The following is a 22,083-nucleotide window of genomic DNA, read 5'->3' on the forward strand; positions in this document are numbered from 1 at the left end:
CCTAGTCACACTTAGCATAACAATCTTAAACTGTGCAATGACTTGGTTTTAGTCGTTAGGGTGAATTAATGATCTCATCCTAATTAGCTTGCAGTTCAAGTATTTATTTAAACACCCCTCCCTTTTGGCGAACAGCACGTGGGAGCAACGGCTGTTTTTCTGACACCTGACACTTCTACTGTAACTTTATATAACTGACGAAAGTAAGAGGGAAACCCAAACCATCGTTCATAGAACTTGATATTGGCTTGTTACAAAGACAGAGGTTACCGTTACCATCATATCATTTCAAGAACATAAGGTTGAAATAGAGGGACGAGAGAAAGCAAGAAACATGCCTGTACGCTAATGTTTTAAACACATTTATGGAATTTATGAATACGTCACACTTATCAGACTTATGTAAAAAGACTGTGAATATTTTCAATGATGATAAATGTGTGTTTTTCTTACAAACTAATTAGCAGTTCTTAAGCTTTGAAATAACTGTGATTATTTTTCCACGGTTAAGTAAACCTAATAGATATGATAAAGACCCTGATCCCATCCTGTCACCACTTAAAGATTCACTAATTACTATTTTTGTAACAACGATGGAATAAATTACTTTTTGTCCCTTGAAAGTGGTCTGTTGTTGAGTAGTTATTGCTTATTGCTGGTGACAGTAGCAGCTGTTTTCAGTGATTACGTTTTATTAAACCTACTAGACATAATTAGGGAGTAGCTGGTGAACCATGTGAAGAAATCAGCAGTTAAAAAGTCAATTACTTTCCACGAAACCCCAACAACTTCATAAATGGATGTCAGTGCTGTGTTTACAGCTTGTTCCACTGCCCTCAAATGACCAAAAAAATCAGATAATGCAGCTTTAAGCATTTCAATAATCAATTCATAACTAATAATTGGATTACATTACATTACAAATAATTAAAAAAATATCTGCATTCAAACAGAATCAGATATCTATTTCATAAGGATAACATTTGTAAGTACAGCTTCACAATGATGTAAATAGCTTATTTTCCAATCACAGTTTTGCAATGATGGGTTTGGTCACCAAAACGTGATGTGTTGGCACTTTTAGTGGAGGTGGCAGTTAAAACCCCAGAGGCAAAAGGGAGAGTTTGTTAGAGAAATGCAGATACCTTGAGCCTTTCTCATCCACTTAAACACACAAACCGCCTTCTGTTTCGGGGGGAAAAAAACACACCACCAGTGTGTGGGTTGGCATACCGTTTCCACGGATCCTTTCTGCTCTGTTAGTGAACAGGCGTGTTATTTTAAACTTGACTGGGAGGCTTGAAAATAACCTAAATGGCAAAGCGGTTGGTTTTTGGAACGAATATGCTGCGGTTCAGGTTTTTGTGAATCATGCTGAGTGTAATATAAGCCTGGACGTCCAACCCAAAGCCTCTGGGTACTTGTGTGAAGACCAGTAGGCACGCCTTCTATTGAATGAAAAATACTTTTGACTCTAAAACAAGACCATCTGATTTCATCATGCATATAAAAACTGATTCCCAGTACACACATTATGTCTTTTTCTATTCCCAAACTGATGCACGTTTTACCTTCTTTTTAAAGGAATGTTGGGTGTTTTTTTTGTCTGTTACATCAGGTGTCTTGGCACATACACCCTATGAGAAACGCCTCTTCATTCTGCCAAGTGTATAAAATACATATGGTTTGAATGACGAATAAAGAAAGTCAGAGTCTGATGTGAGTATAGTTTGACTATAAAGCCCACAGAGGATTAACATCAGTAAACAGATACAGCAGAGATGAGAAACAAATAGAAAAACCACGTACAACCTGATGTATAATTGCTGTATTTCTGCTTTACAACAGTAAAAAAGGAACATTGTAACTTGCCACTAAAATGCTATTTTAAATTTAACTTTTTAATTAACTGTGCATGTACACGTGGGAAAAACATTCTGTCCTAAACTTCCTCCAAGTACATTTATTATATGAATTATAAAAAAGATTGTCGAGGCAACATAAAATGATTCAAAAATGGACCAAGTCTGCACTACATCAAACACAAGTATCATTTTTATATAAGTCTACAGTATACTTCCTGTATTTGTTGTACATTGACATTTATCCAGAAACTTCTCCATCACATCTGTTTGTGTTTAAAACCACAGAGCCATACTATAATGACAGAGAGCACTGAACTGAGAGGACATAAGAAAATAATCATAATAACTTTATTTATCTAGCACCTTTGACATGTGCTTTGACAGATAAAGCAAAAGCAGGATACTCAGAAGGCAACAAAACAATAGAAAGCAAAACAGTAAGGCCAAACAAAACCAAGATTTAAATTAGGGTAAAGTTAAAAGAAGAAGAAAAAAGCAGAACACAGAAACACAGCAGAGAAAAAGAAAAAAAACCATAAAAAATGTAAACACAAATAAAATAAAAAAAGATGACACATAAAAGCAAATCTATTAAAAATAAGTTTTAAGAAGTGATTTAAAGGAAGTCACTGATTCTGCAAACCTTATCTCCTCAGGCAGTTAAGGCTCCACAGTTGAGGGGTCCTGATGATAAAAGCATCAGGACCACTATATATATATACAGCCATGAAAAGCCCCACCTGAGGGTCTAAGACTGTGATCTGGCTTATATGGGCTTAACATTTCTATTATGTAGCTTGGGGCCGGACCAAGACATGCTTTAAAAGTGATGAGTACAATCTTAAAATCAATTCTAAGCCAGTGGAGAGAAGCCAGGACTGAGTTGATGTTTAGCCAGACAGGAGGGAGTCAGGGTTGTCAAGTCTAGAAAAAAATGAAAAATAAGTGTGAATGGCTTTTTCCAAGTCGGAGTGTGACTATCATTCGAAAGAGGCATGACTGGACATGACTAGACAACATCTTTCATCTGCGGTTTAAAGCTTGGAGCATATCAGACAATCTGAAGCATCTGTTTACTGGAACCTAGCTGCTGTGTCACTGTGACTGAGCCTTTTATGTCTATAGTTGGAGAAATCCCTTGTGGAAGTCAGCACACTTGACTCCTTCTGATTCACAGTATGTGGTAGTTCATAAAAGGAAGTAGTAAGTGCTGGCCAGCCTTTTCCACAATGAAGGATGAATGTTTTTTATACTACTAACTTCTACTTTAAAAGGACAGGTTCCCAACAGTCAGGAGCCCAAATAAACATTTACACTTTTTTCTTGCTGTAATCATTCCTCCTGTTCATGCTGAACATTTAGAGTTCATCTCCTGAAGTGCTTTCAATGTAAGTGATGGGGGACACAATTTACAACCCTTGTTTGTAATGTTTTTAAAAGCTTATTTGAAGCTGATATGAGCCTTCAGTGGATCAAATTAGCCAAATAAATTGTCTTTTTAGTGCCAGATTCAATTTTTCATACTATTTTTCCACTACAGCTTAACAGGAAAATACTGCCATGGGACACAAAGAGGGAACCTTTTGCCAAACAAGCTGTAACTTTGGAAGATACACACTTTATATAACTAAATTAGATAACTTAGATTACCTTCACATCAATATTTATCTTCTTCAAAATGAGTACTGTGGATTCTGTCCCCCATCACTTACATTGAACACATCACTCCTGCCCTGCAGCAACTTCACTGGCTCCCTATCAAATCCCGCATTGACTTTAAGATTCTACTCCTCACTTACAAGATCCTTCACAACATGGCACCATCATATCTCTCGGAACTGATTCACATCTACACACCTTCCCGAACTCTCCGATCCTCCTCCGCCAACCAGCTCTTTGCCCCATCTGCCAACTTAACTACCATGGGGTCAAGAGCTTTTAGCCGATCTGCCCCCCGCCTTTGGAACTCTCTCCCACCAGACATTTGCACTTCGGACTCTGTTTCCACCTTTAAATCCCGCCTGAAAACGCACCTATTCAGAGTGGCATACTCTGTCTCACACTAACTATGCAATCATGTTCTTGCTTATTTGTTGCACTGATGCACTTTATAGTCACATTCATATTTATTCTTAATCCTTGCACTAAATGTTACCTGATTTATATTGTTTGATGTACTGTTGTCGTGTTTTATGTGCCTTGTAAGGTGTCCTTGAGTGCTTTGAAAGGCGCCTTTAAATAAAATGCATCATCATCATCATCATCATCATTGTAAGCACATTTTGGACCCCAACCCTAATGCTAATAGTCAGTATGAACAGAAGGACTGATTACAGTGAGGTTAAATCAGTTTAAATGTTAAATGGGGCTACTTACTATTGCTTTCAGACAGACGTGAAAAACTTTGAACCTATCCTTTAAATGAATGATGAAGCTCTTTGTCAGAGCTTCATCAGACAGCAACACATTTACTGTCTATTTACACTTAAATGTGTTTTTTTCTATAGGTGTTCTGTGCTGCACAATCTTTAAAGCTCCATTGTGTGTTTTCTGTGTACTGACTGCCTTCTGGCACCAAGCATGCTTCCTTTATAACCTCCCTGTCGCCTATAAACGTTATTTATCTCCAACATGTGCTGCATGGATGAATGATTAGAGTACTCGACACGACCCTCATTACCGACTTATTTGTTCCTCAGAGAACTCCAAGTTTCCATATAAATTCCCTAAACTGTCGCAACCTGGACAGGCACTATAATTCTTCCACTTTTGTAACAAGACGTCCTGTTTCAAAAAATTTAAAAATATGACTCATGTGTAACACGCATCTCAAATCGGCCAGCAAAGTTGAGCTAACTTCCTTCCTCTTATTTAAAGTTAGGCACACGTGCACTCCAAAATTACAATGTACAACTAACATTCATATGTACATTTTTTTCTTTTATCAGTCCTGGATTATTAGGACATTTTACACATTCACTCTTCAGCTGAGCTTTATTTTTATTATTCATCTGTCTTTTATTTTATGTTTCATACTGTTTTACGACTTGGACTATCCTTTTTATTCTATTTTTATTTCCTCATTGTTTTCCTCTTCATAACTCACCATTTATGTCTGGTTTTACTTTATCACATTTCCTTTTAGTTGTTTTATTATCTTATGTTCTTCTCATCTTTGTTTTCCTTTTAATAACCCACCTCACATTTCTGGATTTAGGTGCTTTAATTTATAGTGATTTTATTTGACTATTTATTTATTATATTTTATTATCTTTTATTTTATTAGGGTATTCTGAATTTTTACATTTTTATCTTACCTCTGGTGTTTCCTCCTTGCAGATTCATGAGTTATGGTAGTGTTTCCTCAGTAGCTGTTTTTATTGAGTCATTATTTCTTTTTTAGTTCACTTTAGTCTTGTTTGTTTTTGTTTTTTGTTTTACTTTGTAAAGTACTTTGTGTTACATTACTAGGTATTAAGTGCTGTTTATCACTCTGTATTACAATGTATTACAGGTAATAATTATTATTCTGTTTGTTAGCCCAATTTAGGACCCAAAATTCAGGACACACACTTAAATGACTGAAGCAATTTAGAAAAGGGTCTATTACAAATCAGCCAGAGTCCAGTATTAGAGTTGGGCAGAACTGGGCAGGCTATGAATTGAGGATCTGAATCAGAAACAGGTGGCGAGGATGAAGCTGGTGGTGTCAGAAAACTGTGGGGTGTAAACCTGGAGCAGAGAGAGACTCTGAATTAACAACAGACAAACTGATGCAAAAAAACCAACAAACTACAAGTGACCTTAACGTTTGTTCCTTATAGCAAACTGAACGATCTGGCAGAGTCTTGATGGATGAGCCGGGGTTTTATGCTGCAGTCAGATGTTAAGTTGATTAGGTGATCGGCTGCAGGTACACTAGTTGAGTGAGAAACCAGGAGGACACACCCAGTAAGCACACAATCATAGAGAGACAAACTGACGACCAACCCACACACAAGGGAGGGATAAACAAAACCGAACACAGGGGAATATGGGAGTCCTAATTCACTCCTAACAGATGCTCATTATTGTGAACTATGTGCTAAAGTAGGATGCCCTCCCTCTCTGTAAGGCATGATAGACAGAGGGTTTTTAAACATGTATTTATTTATAAAATCCCTGCTGGTTTTTCTACCCCCTTACAAGACTTACATGATTATGTTGCAGGTGCCGGCTGTTTCGACTGAGCTTGGAAAATCCACTTTTTCATACTGTTCACCTGCAACCTGGAATAGCCTGCAGAACAATCTAAAGCTGACCTCATTTTGATCACAAGGACATTTAAAACATTTAATTTCATCCTATTTCACTTCCAGCTGCTTGTGTTTTCCTTGATTTAGTTGTTTTACATTTTAACTGTTTTTATTTGCTCTTAGGGTTTCATTATTTTACTAATTTTAGCTTTGTATTATCTAGACTTGTAAGTTCCTTTTGTATGTTCCTTTTTTGTATTTCTTGAAGCATTGGTTCTTTTATTTATTTATTTTAATCGGCTACATTGTAAATAAGGCATCTAACTCAATGTATTTCTGAGCTGAAATAAAAGCTCATAATATATGTGTAAAATAATGAAAGTGATAATATTGGGGCAAAGATTGAAACAGAAAAACAAGACTCACTCAACCAGCTGATAAGAAACCCATAGTGTCTTCAGTTTCTTTGGTCCCTGTTTAATAAGGAGGAAGAGAAAGAGAGAGGTTTATACAACATACACGATAATGGAAATGCTGAGTGAGATTTTTCATACTTCCAAGTATCCATATATATTTTTTTAAATGTGCTAAAACTGTCCTTGTAAAAGTCCTAAAATGCACTGTGTAATTACACAAAATGTCAAGAATGGTTTTTAAAAAAGCATAAAAAACATTTTTAATTATGGCATGGATGCATCCAAGGGTTGTTACATCCTTAAAATAGTCAGAAATCTGGTGGGTTCACACTTTAAAACAGTTGGAAGAAGTTGTGAAATTGTGGTTTTGGCTAAAAATTGAAAACCTAAAATCTTTTGTCGAGACCACGTAGACATGCACATATACAGTATGTTCAAAATAAACTTTTTCTCATTGTGTTAATAAAAAAACGTCTCCTAGTAAATGTTTGTGTATCTGTTTCATTTGCAGCAGCTCTGTTTTCATCTGTGGAAGATTACTCCCACTACCAGTCTCAAGACGATGGGCTAACATAAAGCCCCTCTGATGGAGGGGCCAGCAAACTGAGATGTATTTCATAAAGATTCCCTTTATGTCCAGTATCTCATTTTAACAGCTGGAAATGGAGCAGTTGAGATGTGGCAGATTACTTGTACTGATACTGGACTTGCTGCCATGCAAATCCTCCCACACTGCTTACACCTGGAGGAAATACATATTTGGATAGTTGCTCTTAACTCTGTGTACTCAAGCGCATTGGATTTGGAATTAAAGTCCTGATTTTTTTTTAGCTTTGAGTGTGATTATGTCAACATTAAATGAACCTAAACTGTACTCTATTTAAACAGGATGTAACACGCATCCTCAGAAACACAGGAGTGTGAAAAATTCATAAATTAACAGAAGTTGCAGAAAACTAAAACAAAATACTCACTACACTATGTATATAAACAGTAGTGTCCAAATGTCTGAGACCACTTTCCTGTTTACTTGAATGGCATGTTGTGGCAGGCCTCAGCTTATATAAACTGCTAATGATCCCCCGCAAGTTTGCTCTCGACACACCTGTGGGGTATTGAAGCTACATAAACAAACAGCAGAAGTTTGAAGAGTTTTTCACTTCTTTTTCTCGTTCTTTACTCAAACTGTCAACCCCCAAATACATCTGTACATGTTCGAGCTGAAATTTGACCCAAAATATGCAGGTGTACAGCCCATGGAATAACCTTAGCAACAAAGGAAGAAAGAGGAAGTGGAGATAACATTGCAAAGGAAGCCTTCAAAGCAGACTGAAGCTTTGGCTTTAACTGTTAGGGAGCATTTTTACACATGTTCACCTCACTTTTGGAGCTTTAACCACATTTAACAAAGACATCCAAAATTATGACAGTATAAAAAATAACAGAAAGCATGATATGCCCCCTTCAATAAATACCTCCCCCATAGGTTCAAGTGTGCAACTGCATGAGCTGCATGTCCGACGATAAAACATCTCTGGCCTCGACCTCCACAAGAACAATGACCCTCAATTAAGTTTCTTTTTTTTGATTGGTGGTAAGACTTTAAATCCAGGTTGGGTTTGAATCCACATTGTGTAAGGAAAAAATGTGTGAGGGTGGATGGCTTAATGAAGCAAGATATGTCTGAGAACTTTAAAGCTGCAGTAGACTATATTTTCATTGTGGGTTTAAATGTGATTTGTGGAGCTCATCCAGTATTGCTACACAGCACAATTTGATCTAATTATATGCTCAGCTCACTCTGTCGGAGAGGTAAAAACACCCAGCATGATCCCTAGTACTGATGCATCTACAGGCCACACAACTGTTTTATTAAAATGCATCAAGTAAAAGACTCGTGCCGCAGTACATAAGGGACTGTACTGGTTCCTAAATTGCGAACATGTCAGATAAATAGATGAAAGAATTCTTAAATCAATACAGAAACTGACAGGCAACCAATGTAAGGACTTACTTAATATGACGTTTTCTCTACTTCTGGTCCCAGTCAACATTCGGGCAAAATTGTTTAAATTTCATTATATGTTTGAGATGATATAAAGCAGCTTTGGTGACACATGAGCCTCAAAGTTTAGTTCTGAGGCAATGATGACACAGAGGTTTCTGGCCTATCGGCTCAGGGTAATTCCTACAGAATTTAATTTTGTGACCAGTTTCTCTCTCTGGGCCTTAGACGTACAGTGTAGTCAGCTGAATCCAATCCATTTCACTTTGCGTCATTTTTTTATTTCCACCGTGTTCTTACAGTAAAAACATTGAGATAAATTGCTGTTTTTTTCTCCCTCTGGCCCTGTCATCTCATGTGCTGTCCTCTGCCCAGCAAGGGCAAGTGATATCAATTCATCCCTGTCAAATGTTGAAGGCCAGGAGCCAAATTGCAAACCTCAAAGTTCAGTTGCTCAGTATTTTATCTTTTTTTGACAAAGCCCAAAACATTTACCTCATTTACACAGACACATTTCTAACCATGCATGTCATTTATTTATGTTTAGCATTATTTTTTGTTACAGTTACATCAGTATTGTTACCACACTGACCATGCTTCCTGGCAACCAAACTCAAGAGGTAGCAACGAAACAGTTATTGGTTTTATGCTCTTGATAACGTCATCAGTGATGCAGTGGGTTAAACAAAGTATGAATGGGGGTTGGCGTGGGTTAAATGTTTTGTTGGTTGTAACTTGTAAATTGTTGATATATTGGCAAGTTGGAGAGGAATATTTAAAGTCATGTTTGTACACATACAAGTAGTCATTTATTTGTCATACGTCTGACATATCCCTTGGGGAGATATGGTTCTGACTAATCTGATGATGCAATAGATTGTAGGACCTAATTCAAGGAGTTGTTTGTCATTTGCGAGAGTTCACATGAGCAGGATGCATGTTTTCATCAGATAAGAAAAGTTTACTGTACTTTCTACTTTTGGTTGTGCCGTCTTATTTTAGTCTGAGTCTGCTTCCAACCACCTTCCTTAACATTTATGCTATTGAAAACACTGAAAAATGCAGCAAATGTAACTTGGTTAAACCTATTTATCCAACCCTTTGTCCTCACAAGCTGATTTTTTAATGAACTCCACTCTGCAGGAGAAGATGTCAATGTGTCCTTCACCTATCAAGATGTGAGACATTCAAATGGGGCGAATTTGGAGAATTTGGAGATTTCAGATTGGCAGAGAGCGAGGGGGCATTCTCAAGAATGACAAGAATGAAGAATGAACATTTAGAGTACACCACATACACTGCACACATGATTGCACAACAACAACCCACAATGCAACTCTGTGGATCACAGTTTGGTCCAAACTTTATGTGTTATGCAAGTAGTGGCTAATATAGCAGAGCTGCCAGCCTTAAACAGAGATTAGGTGCGGCCTAACAGATGATGACACAAGTAGCTTCACTGGAGATCATTTCTCAGATTTACACTGCTGCCTCTGGAGACACAAAAGGCTTTATTCTACTTTTTTCACATGCAGTAGGACCACCTGGAAACACAGTATGATGAGGAATATTGGTAGACTTCCCCTTAAATCCACAATGTCCTGTGTGTTCTCGTGATTTTAAAGGAATTCTCCAGTGATTTACTCTTTATTAAAACTTTTATTTACTTCTATGAATTGGGACTCAGAAGAGACATAGTTTTAAATGAATGGTGAGAATTGAAGCAGATAAAATGTCATGATTTACAGTTCTTAGCATGAGTCAACTTTAACCCTTACATACTGTTTTTTTTATATTTGACAGCTTGTAAAAACACCCTAAATGTCCTTTACTCTTTGATCTCCTTTAATTTGATGACTTTTCCTAAAGTGGCCCAAAATGCACAAAAATGAAAATATTTTAAAATGTTATAGTTTGTATCAGTGCTACAAATGTTTGTCCATTGAGGCTGTTCTGGGTCAAATTTGACCCGTATCTATTGACATGTCTTGTAGTTAAATGAAAATGTAATAGTTTTAATAAGATAGTAGTTATCAGGATTTCTTTTTATGATGTAGCAGTGAAGACTGATGGCTCTAATGGTTATACAATTAACCCCACCGCTCCATAAAGTTATTGTCATTTTCAGTTTCAATAAAATACATTTAAATCATTATTGCTATGTTATATTTTCATGTCTTAGGTAAAATAGGACATGATTCTGTGTGATAGTAGCTGTTTTTTCTCCAAAAATGAGTGGTGTAAAACCTAAAAAATACACTCCCTCTGCTCTCTGAAACATCAATCAAGGTTTAATCACACATTTATTGATCAGTCAGATTGGCTATTGGTGAATTATAAACAGATCTATGAGGGGAACATACTGCGAGGGTGTAAAATATGAACAGTATGTAAGGGTTAAAAACCTCTGGATCCTATAATTCCCTCTAATGCAGCCTCTTTGGTACACTGTTCCTGCATGTTATTTGACCACAACTTTCCAAATCCACACCTACACACTGAGGCACAGGCTTTCTGTTTAATATGTGTTGTCTCCGTGCCATGCTGAGATAACCCTGATGATGTCATTGTGAGGATATTTCCTCAGACAACAAAGCTTCTCCGGAGCCTGACAAACACGACAGGCTCCGTTCACTTTGTTTGCTTACACCCTCACATTTCCATGGTTGAAAATAATAGATAATGATGATGACACGAAGTGGAAACAAAGCTTTGTAACGTCTCTCTGGGTGTTGCCACGTATCTGCCCATGTTTTTTGTTTTTTGTTTTAATTTTTTTTTTTATAGTCACATAATTTCAGCCGAAATATTCTCCTCATGAATCATATCTGAGTCACACGTCCTATGCGACCCATAACCTTATCACAGCATCATAGTAAACATCGTTCTTCACTTTCAATCTCTGTCCTCACTGAAATGAAGCATGGCCTAAGTTCATTAAGGAAGTTCTTTGTCACCACACTCAGCATTTAATTACAGTGGGTGAACATCGCTATTTCCTTTTGTCCTATTTGTGTCACTTCCACTTTCCCCGTGCTCTCAAAATCCCTTCATTCTCAGTTCTGATGTGACCACAGATGACAAAGATGTTTCTTGCCGATTTCTTCTTGCCAATCAGACTGTTAGTGCTATTTTTATTTGCATTTGTAATTATGCAGTCTGTGTCTCAGACCTATTGTGCAGATAACAACAACAACAACAACGTGGCCATTGGTCTGCACCCTATGACTTGCTGCTAGCTCCAGTTGCCCATGCCAACAAGGCTTTTTATCTTGTGGTCTTTTTGTTGTTGTTTCTATGTGACTTGAGGCTGCATACTGAATTGCCCTGCAGGGATAAATAAAGTTGTTTGATTGATTGATTGATTGATTGACGACTGTGAAGGAAGGGGACATTTTTCTGTATTATTAGTTACTTCATTAAAAGAAAAGAGTGTGGGTTTGAATAGATTGGCAAATGAATAATGTGTGGTCTATATGATCATTATTTGTTAAAGGGGGCATGACATTTTTTCTGTGATTTATATACTGTGTTAAACATAGTCAAAAAGCCAAGGTCCATTTACAAAGTTATTTCTACTTCCACGTCTGATTGATGTCAGCTCGTTGGTGCAAGCCCACAAACTGCCATCTGTTCTTTAGTCTGTTATAAGATAAATGAGGAGTTTTTTGACTGTAGATCATAGAAAGATATTCAAATAGAGCCCTAAAACTAAAAATATGGATCTGGAAATATGCACAACATGTCCAAGTAATTTTTAATTAGGAAGGGAAAAAAAGTGAGACATAAAGTAAGTGAACATATTTAACAAACAACAACAAAAGGATGATTGCATATCTGTATCATTGTCAGAAATTATAATATATATAAGTATTCTGCAGTTAACATATGATGAGATTATATGATTTGCTTTGTGTTTGTTATGCTTATGTATCTTAGTGAGAAAACCCTAATGAATAATGAAGAAAATTAAATATAGTTGTATCATTTTGACAGCAGTCTTGTGAACAATGTGACCTATGTAACCAAATCCTACTGAATACATCATCTCTAGGCCATCTGTAGCCTTTTGGTTCACCTGATACCTTAATATGGTTAAGTGACCTGAGGTATTATGTAAGGTATGAAAAACAAAACAAAAAACAATTATATCTATATGATTAATTGTTATTTTTATTTCAGTAAAGCAACTTAGACAATAAAATAATATATTTTGATGTGTATTGTGATCTTACCTGTAGATGCAACATGACCAACAAGTCCTCTGATTTAATAATAATAATGATAATAACTTTTGTAACTATTTATGGTTATTTATATACTATTTATATAATATTATCATATACTATTATATAACACATTTAAAATGCAAAAACAAACTTAAAGCCATGAAATTAAGCACATTATAAAAACACAAATAAGGTAAAATGAACTAAAATGCCATCAAATATTAATAAGATCACCCAATTTTAAACAAGTGGGATTTTAACAGTGAGGATCTCAGCATTATCTTCATGTCAAATAAAAATACAAGGAACTACTGTATTTTTTTAGGGATGTTTACACCTGATGAGGTAAATCTGAAATGTCAGGCAGCACAGTCTAAACGGGAGTTGGCTCTGTCACAACACTAAAGATCTTTACTGACAAGCAGGAGTGTACACTGGCTACTGTTTTCTCACCCAACATAAAACCTATTGAAATAGACACGACCTCTCAGCGGTGTGTCCACAACATAATCTCCAGCCATCAAGGAGACAAAAACTAAAGCAAACACGGGAGACTGGGCAGATGGGGAGGATTGTCTGGGTGGTCCGCTACTTCAAACAGACAGTTCATGAAGCAAACAGGCTGGTGTATGTGCTGGATTTTCTTCTGTAACGCAGCTGTAGGTAGAGGTATTGAAATAGCAGGAAACACATTTTGAAATGTCACAGTAGGAAAAGAACAAGTGTAAATAATCAAATTAATTATGGCTGAATTCCATTTAGCTGCTTTAGTTTCAGGGTCCTGGGATTGTCCATGGTGGCTTACTGAATACTTGAGCCATCATTAATGTCATGTTAAATCATTAACGCTTTGCCTTCCTACACTGGCTCCCAGCCAGGTTTTGCATTGATTTAAACATTTTATTACTCATCTTTAAACCATTTAACGGCCTTGCTCTAAGTTATATATCTGATTTATTGACCTGGTAAGTCTCCCCTACATCCTTAAGATCTGCCGATGGGACACAAACTCTGAGACTCTAGCTTCTTTTAAAACTCTTCTTAAAACTTTTTTCTTTGTGAAAGCTTCTGTAAATGTTTAATGTGTTCTGTTTTTACACCTATTCATTCATCTTATCCTCTTCATCATTTTTACCTTTGTGCATTCAATTGTTTATTATTACTACTATTATAAGTTTGTTTTATTAGGACTTCATTTCACAATACAATTTCTAAGAGTGCTGGAGCTTCATGGTGGGAAGCTCACACACTATTAATCAAGAGGCACTAACTAAAACATGATGATGATGTGACATTATTGGATAATCAATATAATGTGTGATTTGTTGGCTGTGAATGGTGTGTTACAAATAAAGTTGTTTTGACAAGGAATGCCAGCAAACATGAACTAATTAAGTGTTGTAAAGTAAAGACTGAGAGAGGCTTTGTCTTCTTTGCAGAGTCATGTGCTGAGGTCTCGCAGACATCATTAATTCTTCAGTGCTTTGTCTTTACAGAAGAAAAAAAGCATCCACTGACCACAAAGTTCTTACACTCATTTGTTTTCTCATTAGTTTTTTGATCTATCTACATGGAAACTTTATAAAACAGGTTAAAGGCGTTTGTCATCCTGATTTTCCATGTTGTTATCTTGCTATTCTGGTCTATCCTGTTCACACTGTCCTCTAACTTAGAAGACAGAGGTTTCTTCCATTATTTCTCTCTTAAAGTGTTTTTGGGGAGAGTTTTTCAGGCTATATTTTAAAAAATTAACTTAAACCCCTTTCTCTTTAAATGATTTATTTTTGCAACTTTTTAAACTCTATATATCGGTTAATTAGAACACATGGAGTGGCTATAAAGGGTTGATAAGAGCAGCCTGTGGTCTGACAGATGGGAAAAAGACAACAGCCTTTAAATGGACACGGCGGGGTTATATTGGGAAGCGTTTCCTTCGAGTAAGCGCTGTGAGAGCAGGAGGGTGGTCTCGGGTCACCAGGATGCACCAGTCAACCTTCTGGTGGGGATGTCAGCCAGTTTCAGTTTGACATATGTGGTGGGTGTTGCCCACTAGATCACCCTGATGACGCTGCTGCTCGCTGTCATCCAACTTTCCAGTAAAGTGGAAGTTTTGTGTGTCACATCCAGGCTTGATATGTCTGAGCGGCTGCAGTGAGCCTAAAATACTAAAAGCTTTTTTGGACATCTGCTTCATGATGTACAATTGGGTCCATTGTATGTTTTTTGGAGTACTTTTCTCATTTCCATGGATAAAAGTCCAAGTGCAGATCATGTTAAGATATCAGTCGTGGTGAAAAAATTCAATAATCTAAGACTTTGACTGATAGCAACTTGTTGATGCCACATTGCCTGAGACAAAAGGGAACAGTCTGTACATCTGGGCTCACTTTTTTGTACCAGTACTCCAAGACAGATTATTATTTTTGATTTATTCATTATTTTATTGTTTACATGAAACAAAAGGAGGCACATTGTGCTGCATGCTTCTTAAATGTCTTTCAACCCTGAAATCTGCTTATGCATCTGTTTCTGCAGACCTTTATTCCTCAATATTGTTTCTATATTATTTTGTATTTTCACACACCTGATACTTCTGAAGTGTTTTTTTTTTTACCATGCTAAGTGTGTCTGATTGCTGTATTTCTCTTTGTATTCTTTTAATATTTGTTTCTATGTTTTTGTTTTGTTGTTTTGCTTTCACTGTTTGTTGCTGGTGTTGTTTTTAAATGCTTTTCCCGTAACATTTTCCCTTGACATTCTCTGAAAGTGTTGAAATGAGTACTTTAGCAATGTAGTGTTAGGCTTTCATAAAGTTAAGGATGCCACAAGAGACAGATTTTAAAAGGCATGGTCAAAATTGAAGCAGCAAAGGCTGAGATATCTTGAGTTTGGTCATTGGTATGGGTCAAGCTCCAAAAAGGCTGGATCCTAACTCTTCCATAATACAACTGAATAGTGTCTTTCATTAGACGCCCCACCCCCAGCACTCCTAAATGCCCAATTTTTGCAAACCACATACCTCCAGTTTGTTATGCAGGCTTTCTGTTCAAACCTTTTAAGTCTCAAGCAAAAGCAAAGATCACCATGATGAGATCATTAGGGTTATTTTCTAAGACTTTTAGAGTCATAAAAGGCATTATACAACTGTTTTTATAGGATGTATACTACTGCTCAAGAGAGGATAACTGAATTTGACGTGTAAAAGTGGTGGAGTGTCCCTTTAAATGTTCTTTTGTTATACCCACTGAATTATCAAAAAATGTACACTTTTCTTGTTTTTCCTTCCTCTTATTGGAATATGTGCCAGAAAAAAGGTCTGCAGGATGAACTGATGACTGAAGACTGATGCTGCCCTCCAGTGGACAAAAAGAAACAGCATCAAACTAGATAAAGGAAAAATGTGACTTTGTGATAGAGTATAAAAAAACCCCATATAATCCACATAAATTATGCTTAACACAAGCCCCTTCAGGTCCAAAATATGACATGATAGAATATAATTGAAGACATTTGTTTAACTCAAATGTAATGTGAGCTTGAATCTGTTCAGAGAGCTGATAAAGCTTTAGAAAAGAGACAGATGTAATTGCACAAAGCACAAAACACAAACCACAAAAAAGCACAATCTTAAACCTGTTGAAACAAGAGTTTGAGTCTATCTGTGTTTTATCTTAATCTTTTATCTTAAACCAGGGGCTCTTAACCTTAAGGCCATCATCATCAAGATGAGCCAGACTCTACAAGCTATTGCAAAATTCATGAATCATTTATTTAATCTAAATAAATTCAGATTAGATTGTCTTGCCATCATTAGATCATTATGTGATATATGCATAGAGTAAAGAATAACGGATACAGTAACAGATCATGTGTTGTGCATTTTGTCACACTTTAATAGTTATAGTACTATGCATTTAATGTAAAATACAGGGGTCCATTGTAGTATTTTATTAAAGGCATCAAAGGTTTCAAACGGTACTTATACATATATAAACAGCAACTAACTGTGAGCCTGAGAAAAAAAGAAAAGTTTACAGATTATTTTAGCTTCTTAACTAAAAAAGCATGGGTCCAAGACTTGACCCTGGTGGAACCCTGTAATACATTTCATGTTTTCACAGATTTATAACACTGAAGCTCATGTCTTTCACACGGAAATACAATAGTGAAGAACAGGTGTTGATAACCTTAGATAACATTGATCAACTCTGTCAAAAACAGCAGTGATATCAATCTCTTATATGAATCACTTTCGATTTTGAAACAACTGATTAAATCTCATAAATGCTGTTTTCAATGCTATGATTAAACCTGAAACCAGTCTAAAGCACACCTTTGCACTTGTTGTTCATAGAATTAGGGAACAGACTTACAAATTAACTTAAGGGTTTCCTTCTTTCTTATGTTTACAGTTAAAAATGCTGATTTTGACACACGGTGCACAAATAGTTGTGTTGGACTCTTGTAATTACATATTATTATTATTATGGGTGTTTTACCTGGTTAAGTGCCTTCTGTCATAATTGAGCAACTTACATGTGCATTTTTTCCTTCACTTTCTCTTTTTTAATTTGAAATCCAATCAAATCATATCAACCAAAAACAAAGTGGTAAAATAAACTGTTTACTGTATTGTTTTAGCTTTGCTCTGCAACCTCTGCTGAACATCCTGTAACATTCAGCATTCATAACATAAGATAACCTGTTGCCAAGACTGTCTTATTCATGTAGATTGCTTAATGCTGATCATATCAGCACATTTCCTACTTCCCTTCAGGTTAATATAGCATTAGCAATACCACTCTACACACACACACACACACACACACACAGACATCACACGAGAAGAGAAAACACTCTGTTCTTGGTAGACCTGTGTACATCAAGTAAGGAAGGATGAAGCTGCAACTTTTCATTGTTAGTGTCCTGCACTATTTGGTCCTAACCAATCAAGAAGATGAGAAAACACAGGTAAACAATGATATTCCTGATTTTCTTTTTCTTTTCAAGCTGCAGGATATTATATTGACTTGTAATTGTTAATTAAAATTTGTTGTAAATGTGAGCAAATTATAGACCTGCACCTGTGTATGGTAGGGTTAGGGTATAGTTTAATGTTGTCACATTTCATGGTACATATATGCTATTATGATAGTGATGTGTGATTCTGTGAAGTGGTGACATTAAAGGAAAGATTCAAAATTGTTCAAGTTTGTCCTAAACCAAAAGTCAGGTATATACACACTGCTATATGTTCACTGCTTGTTGAGATAATTCTTCATGTTTATCAATTAGAGGATTATGTCCCCAATCATTTATAATGAAAGGACATAAGGAGGGGATCTCTTAATTAGTTAGTGTGAAGACGAGGAATGATGACAGCATGAAAAGCTTGTTTTAATCTTCACATGGGCTGACTATTGTTTTAAAACTGGGAACCTCTCCTTTAAGCTAATTTTAATTAACAATTGAGTTTGGCACACTCTTTTGGTTATAACTGAACTACCAATTGTGTTACTAGTACAACTGCAACTTGTACAAATTGTTTTCTTCTTTTGTTTGTTTTTTTGTCTAGGCTTTGGAATCATATGACGTTGACTCTGACTTTGATGTAGACTACTTTCGATCCATCTTCAATTCATCACTTCCCATGGATGACAATTCATCTGCTTCTCCTTGTAGCGTAATTGTGCCTGGTTTGAGCAGCTTGGGCCTGATGATCACCTACATCATCGTGTTTGTCTTCAGCATGGTAGGCAACAGTGTAGTTGTCTATGTTGTTGTCTATATGAAGAAAGGTAGAGCCAGCACAGATGTCTACTTGATGCACCTGGCTATGGCAGACCTTCTCTTCTGTCTTACCCTCCCGTTCTGGGCTGTCAATGTTCATTCTGGTTGGGTCTTTGGCAACTTCCTGTGTAAACTGCTGTCAGGCTTTCAGGAGGCAGCGGTATACAGTGGTGTTTTCCTGCTGGCATGCATCAGTGTGGATCGCTACTTTGCCATTGTGAGAGCTACACGTGTCTTCTCCTCCCATCAACTTATGGTGAACATGGTGTGCGGTATAGTGTGGCTAGTGGCTGGAATATTGGCCCTACCCGTGGCAATTCAGAGGGAGAGCATCATGGCTGAAGATCTAGGCCAGACCATTTGCTATGAAAACCTAACTGGTGAAAGCAGTGACCACTGGCGTGTTGGCCTCCGTGTTCTGCGCCATACGATGGGCTTTTTCCTGCCACTGCTGGTGATGGTCATCTGCTACGGCTGGGTGGTGGTGACGCTGTTCCACACACGTAATCTACAAAAGCATAAGGCCATGCGAGTCATCATGGCAGTGGTGCTGGGATTTGTTCTATGCTGGCTGCCTTATAACATTTCTATACTGATTGACACACTCATACGAGGCGGATCAATTGAAGTGAATACGTGTGGAACTCATAACAGAGTACAAGCAGCGCTCAATGTGAGCCAAGTGTTAGCCTTCATGCACTGTGCAGTCAATCCACTTCTGTACGCCTTCATTGGGGTGAAGTTCCGTAACCAGCTGCTCTTTGCTCTCTACAAACACGGGGTCATCAGCAAGAGGCTCCGGATGGCTCACACAAGGGGCTCTGTGAACAGTATTGCGAGCCTCCGATCTAGAAACACCTCTGTTACAATGTGAAAACATTGTAACAGGCTCAACATTTTTTTTTACAGGCTCAGCAGTGGTGAATTTTCACTTGGTCCAAAATTGAGAAATTATAGAAGAGAATAACAGACCAAGTAGATTGATATCATAGTACATTTACAGTATAATTTTATGATAATAAGAAAAGAGAAGTGTTTTAAGCTTTACACAGAAATGTACAATGGAAAGTTCTTCCTCTAATGGTGAACTGTCACATTAAATAACTAGTTTTTGGTTTTAGACACTTCAGACACAGATTTTTACCCTGTAGCTTAGGAATGCATTAAAGAAAAAGACTGGTCTTTTGATACTGAGTGATTTACTTGTTTAAAGTCTCATTATTGAGTCCAAAAAGTTTGTGCTCCAGCAACAAAGTGACAAAATGGCCAGAATGGGAGGAAGATGGACATTCATTAACTACTTTGATGGTGTCCTGTTCTTATTTTTTATTCTTTTTGCTTATGCTTGTGATTATTTTAGCATTTTTAATCTTATCTACATTATCATCTCCTTATTTTGTTTTCAATTGAACTTCGGAGGGTTTTTTGTTACTTTTTGTCCTCGTGGTAGTCAAAACATGTGGTTACCAATATCAGATGTCTTAATCTTTCAAGCAGGAAGAAGTGAAGAAACCAACCTCCCTGTACCAAAAACAAGTTTTTTTTTCTACCTTTATGAATGATTTTGATAGGTAAACCTCCAGAATCTACACAAAACTCTGGTGTTTGAAACATAATGTTGGTCTTTATAATCAAGTATGTAATTATACAATGTATATATTTTTAATTGTTTCTTGCAGTAAGTGATATGCCTGTGAAATAAGATACTTTATCTGTCTATCTATCTGAATGTCTGGCTCTGTGGTTGACTTAAAGGAGAGGAAGAGAGAGTCACTTCATGGAAATTGTGCAGCAACCACGGTTACAAAACAAAATTACATTACATACACTTTTTCTGCACCATTCACTGCTCCCATGGCTTTTACATACTCAATCATATCTGCACTTGTTTTTTGTTGTTTTGATGTAACTTTCTCCACTGGGATTGAAATAAACTCTTAAACTATGACTGATTACTCAGTCAAGTTGTGTGACACTTAATTGTTTCTTTTTAATAAATTAATTAGGTTATGTATGACAGTCTAATTGGACAGAGGAGCAGGTTCTCCTTTGCCTGATGCCAGACACTCAAATGACCTCAGGACAGCTTTATACCAGATTAATAAAAAGAAGAAATGAATAGAGGAAGTGGCAAGTATAGTTCTAGTAAACATATTTTGCAGCTCTTTCTCTTTTTTAATATTCTTTTTTGTTTCACTTGTGGTTTTTTAGCTATTTAAATGTGGTCTGTCTGTCTGGACTTACATGATGAGAAACCTACAGAAATATGAATAACTAGGTTTCTCATGTTCCATGTACACATCATATCCCGAATATGATCAAAACCCTCAATGGTGGGAAAAAAAAAAAAAGTGTGCATTTTTTTTAATTTTTGTCAGGCTCTACAGAAATACAAGGCTTGACCCATTCTCTTGTTGATCATTATGGTCGGTATGGTGGTACTAATACAGCCTTGATGCAATTTATGGTCGCTCTGATCTTATCTATCATATATAAACAAGTTAATGACAAAATAGAATCAACCCTTCTTAATTTATTTTAAGCTACATACAGTAATTTAAGGTTCATTTAAAACTAAAAAAAACTAAAAAAGAAAGATGAAATGCAGTAGTTTGGTATCAGTTAGCTCTGTATATGTTCTTAAACCAGATGAATCCATGCTATATCATGTAAACACCATCTAATTCAGGCTACCTCGAGGTGTCGGGTAAATGTGACACCTATGTGTCAATATCTGATTATCAAGGCCTTGAACAGTCAGAGTACAACTCAATAGATGTTTTTTTGTCACTTATTAGACCTTTTTTCATGAATGCATGGGTGTGCAAGAACTGTGCTTGATTTCCTCATACTGTCCTGTTAGTTTTGTTGAACCTCTTGGGAAACAACTCACATTTTTTTCATCACTATTAGTACATATTTTGATGACATCATACAATTGGCTGTGTTGCTCCATCAACTTTAAACCGAGCAGATGTGTAATTGCCAGATTAATTGAAATTACTTGCGAGGGTAGTGAGTAGAGCCAGACAGTACAAATACTTCATTAAACCTAAAAGTCCTGCACTGAAGATGTTACTTTAAATGCAGTAAAACAACCCCTCTGAATGTTTTATTAGCATTTAATTATTGGATTATTATTGGTGATACATTAATGCATAAGTAACATCCTTTTTGTTTAATCAAGTGATAACAAACTAAGTGACATACAGTGAACTTGGGTCTGTGTAGTACTTTGGTTTCTGGTACTCTGGGCAAACATGAGTGGCAACAGGCTCAATAAGGACCCACAGCCCATTTTTGCCCCAGGATCAGCTGGTGGGTAAAAAACAACCAAGTACATTTAGGATCAAGTGCTACACTCAAGTACAATTTTGAGATACTTGTACTATTACTGTAATACTACTAACTATTTCCATTCTATGCTACTTTATACTTCCACTCCACTACATTTCAGAGGGAAATATTGTGCTTTCTACTCTACTACATTTATATGTCAGCTTTAGTTACTTTTCAGATGAAGATTTGACACAACATAAAATG

At 36.5% G+C, this 22,083-nt stretch overlaps 1 protein-coding gene across 1 annotated transcript; it reads left to right on the plus strand.

Annotated features, from left to right (window-relative positions):
• Positions 1–17,586: 17,586 nt before the first annotated feature.
• cxcr2 (chemokine (C-X-C motif) receptor 2) lies at positions 17,587–20,486 on the plus strand. Its single transcript, XM_062431981.1, has 2 exons — positions 17,587–17,721; positions 18,326–20,486. The coding sequence occupies exons 1-2, from the start codon at positions 17,647–17,649 to the stop codon at positions 19,412–19,414; spliced, it is 1,164 nt and encodes a 387-aa protein (XP_062287965.1). The 5' UTR covers positions 17,587–17,646; the 3' UTR covers positions 19,415–20,486.
• Positions 20,487–22,083: the final 1,597 nt, after the last annotated feature.

This window comes from Scomber scombrus, chromosome 13 (assembly GCF_963691925.1).
Source record: "Scomber scombrus chromosome 13, fScoSco1.1, whole genome shotgun sequence".
NCBI classification, from domain to species: Eukaryota; Metazoa; Chordata; class Actinopteri; order Scombriformes; family Scombridae; genus Scomber; species Scomber scombrus.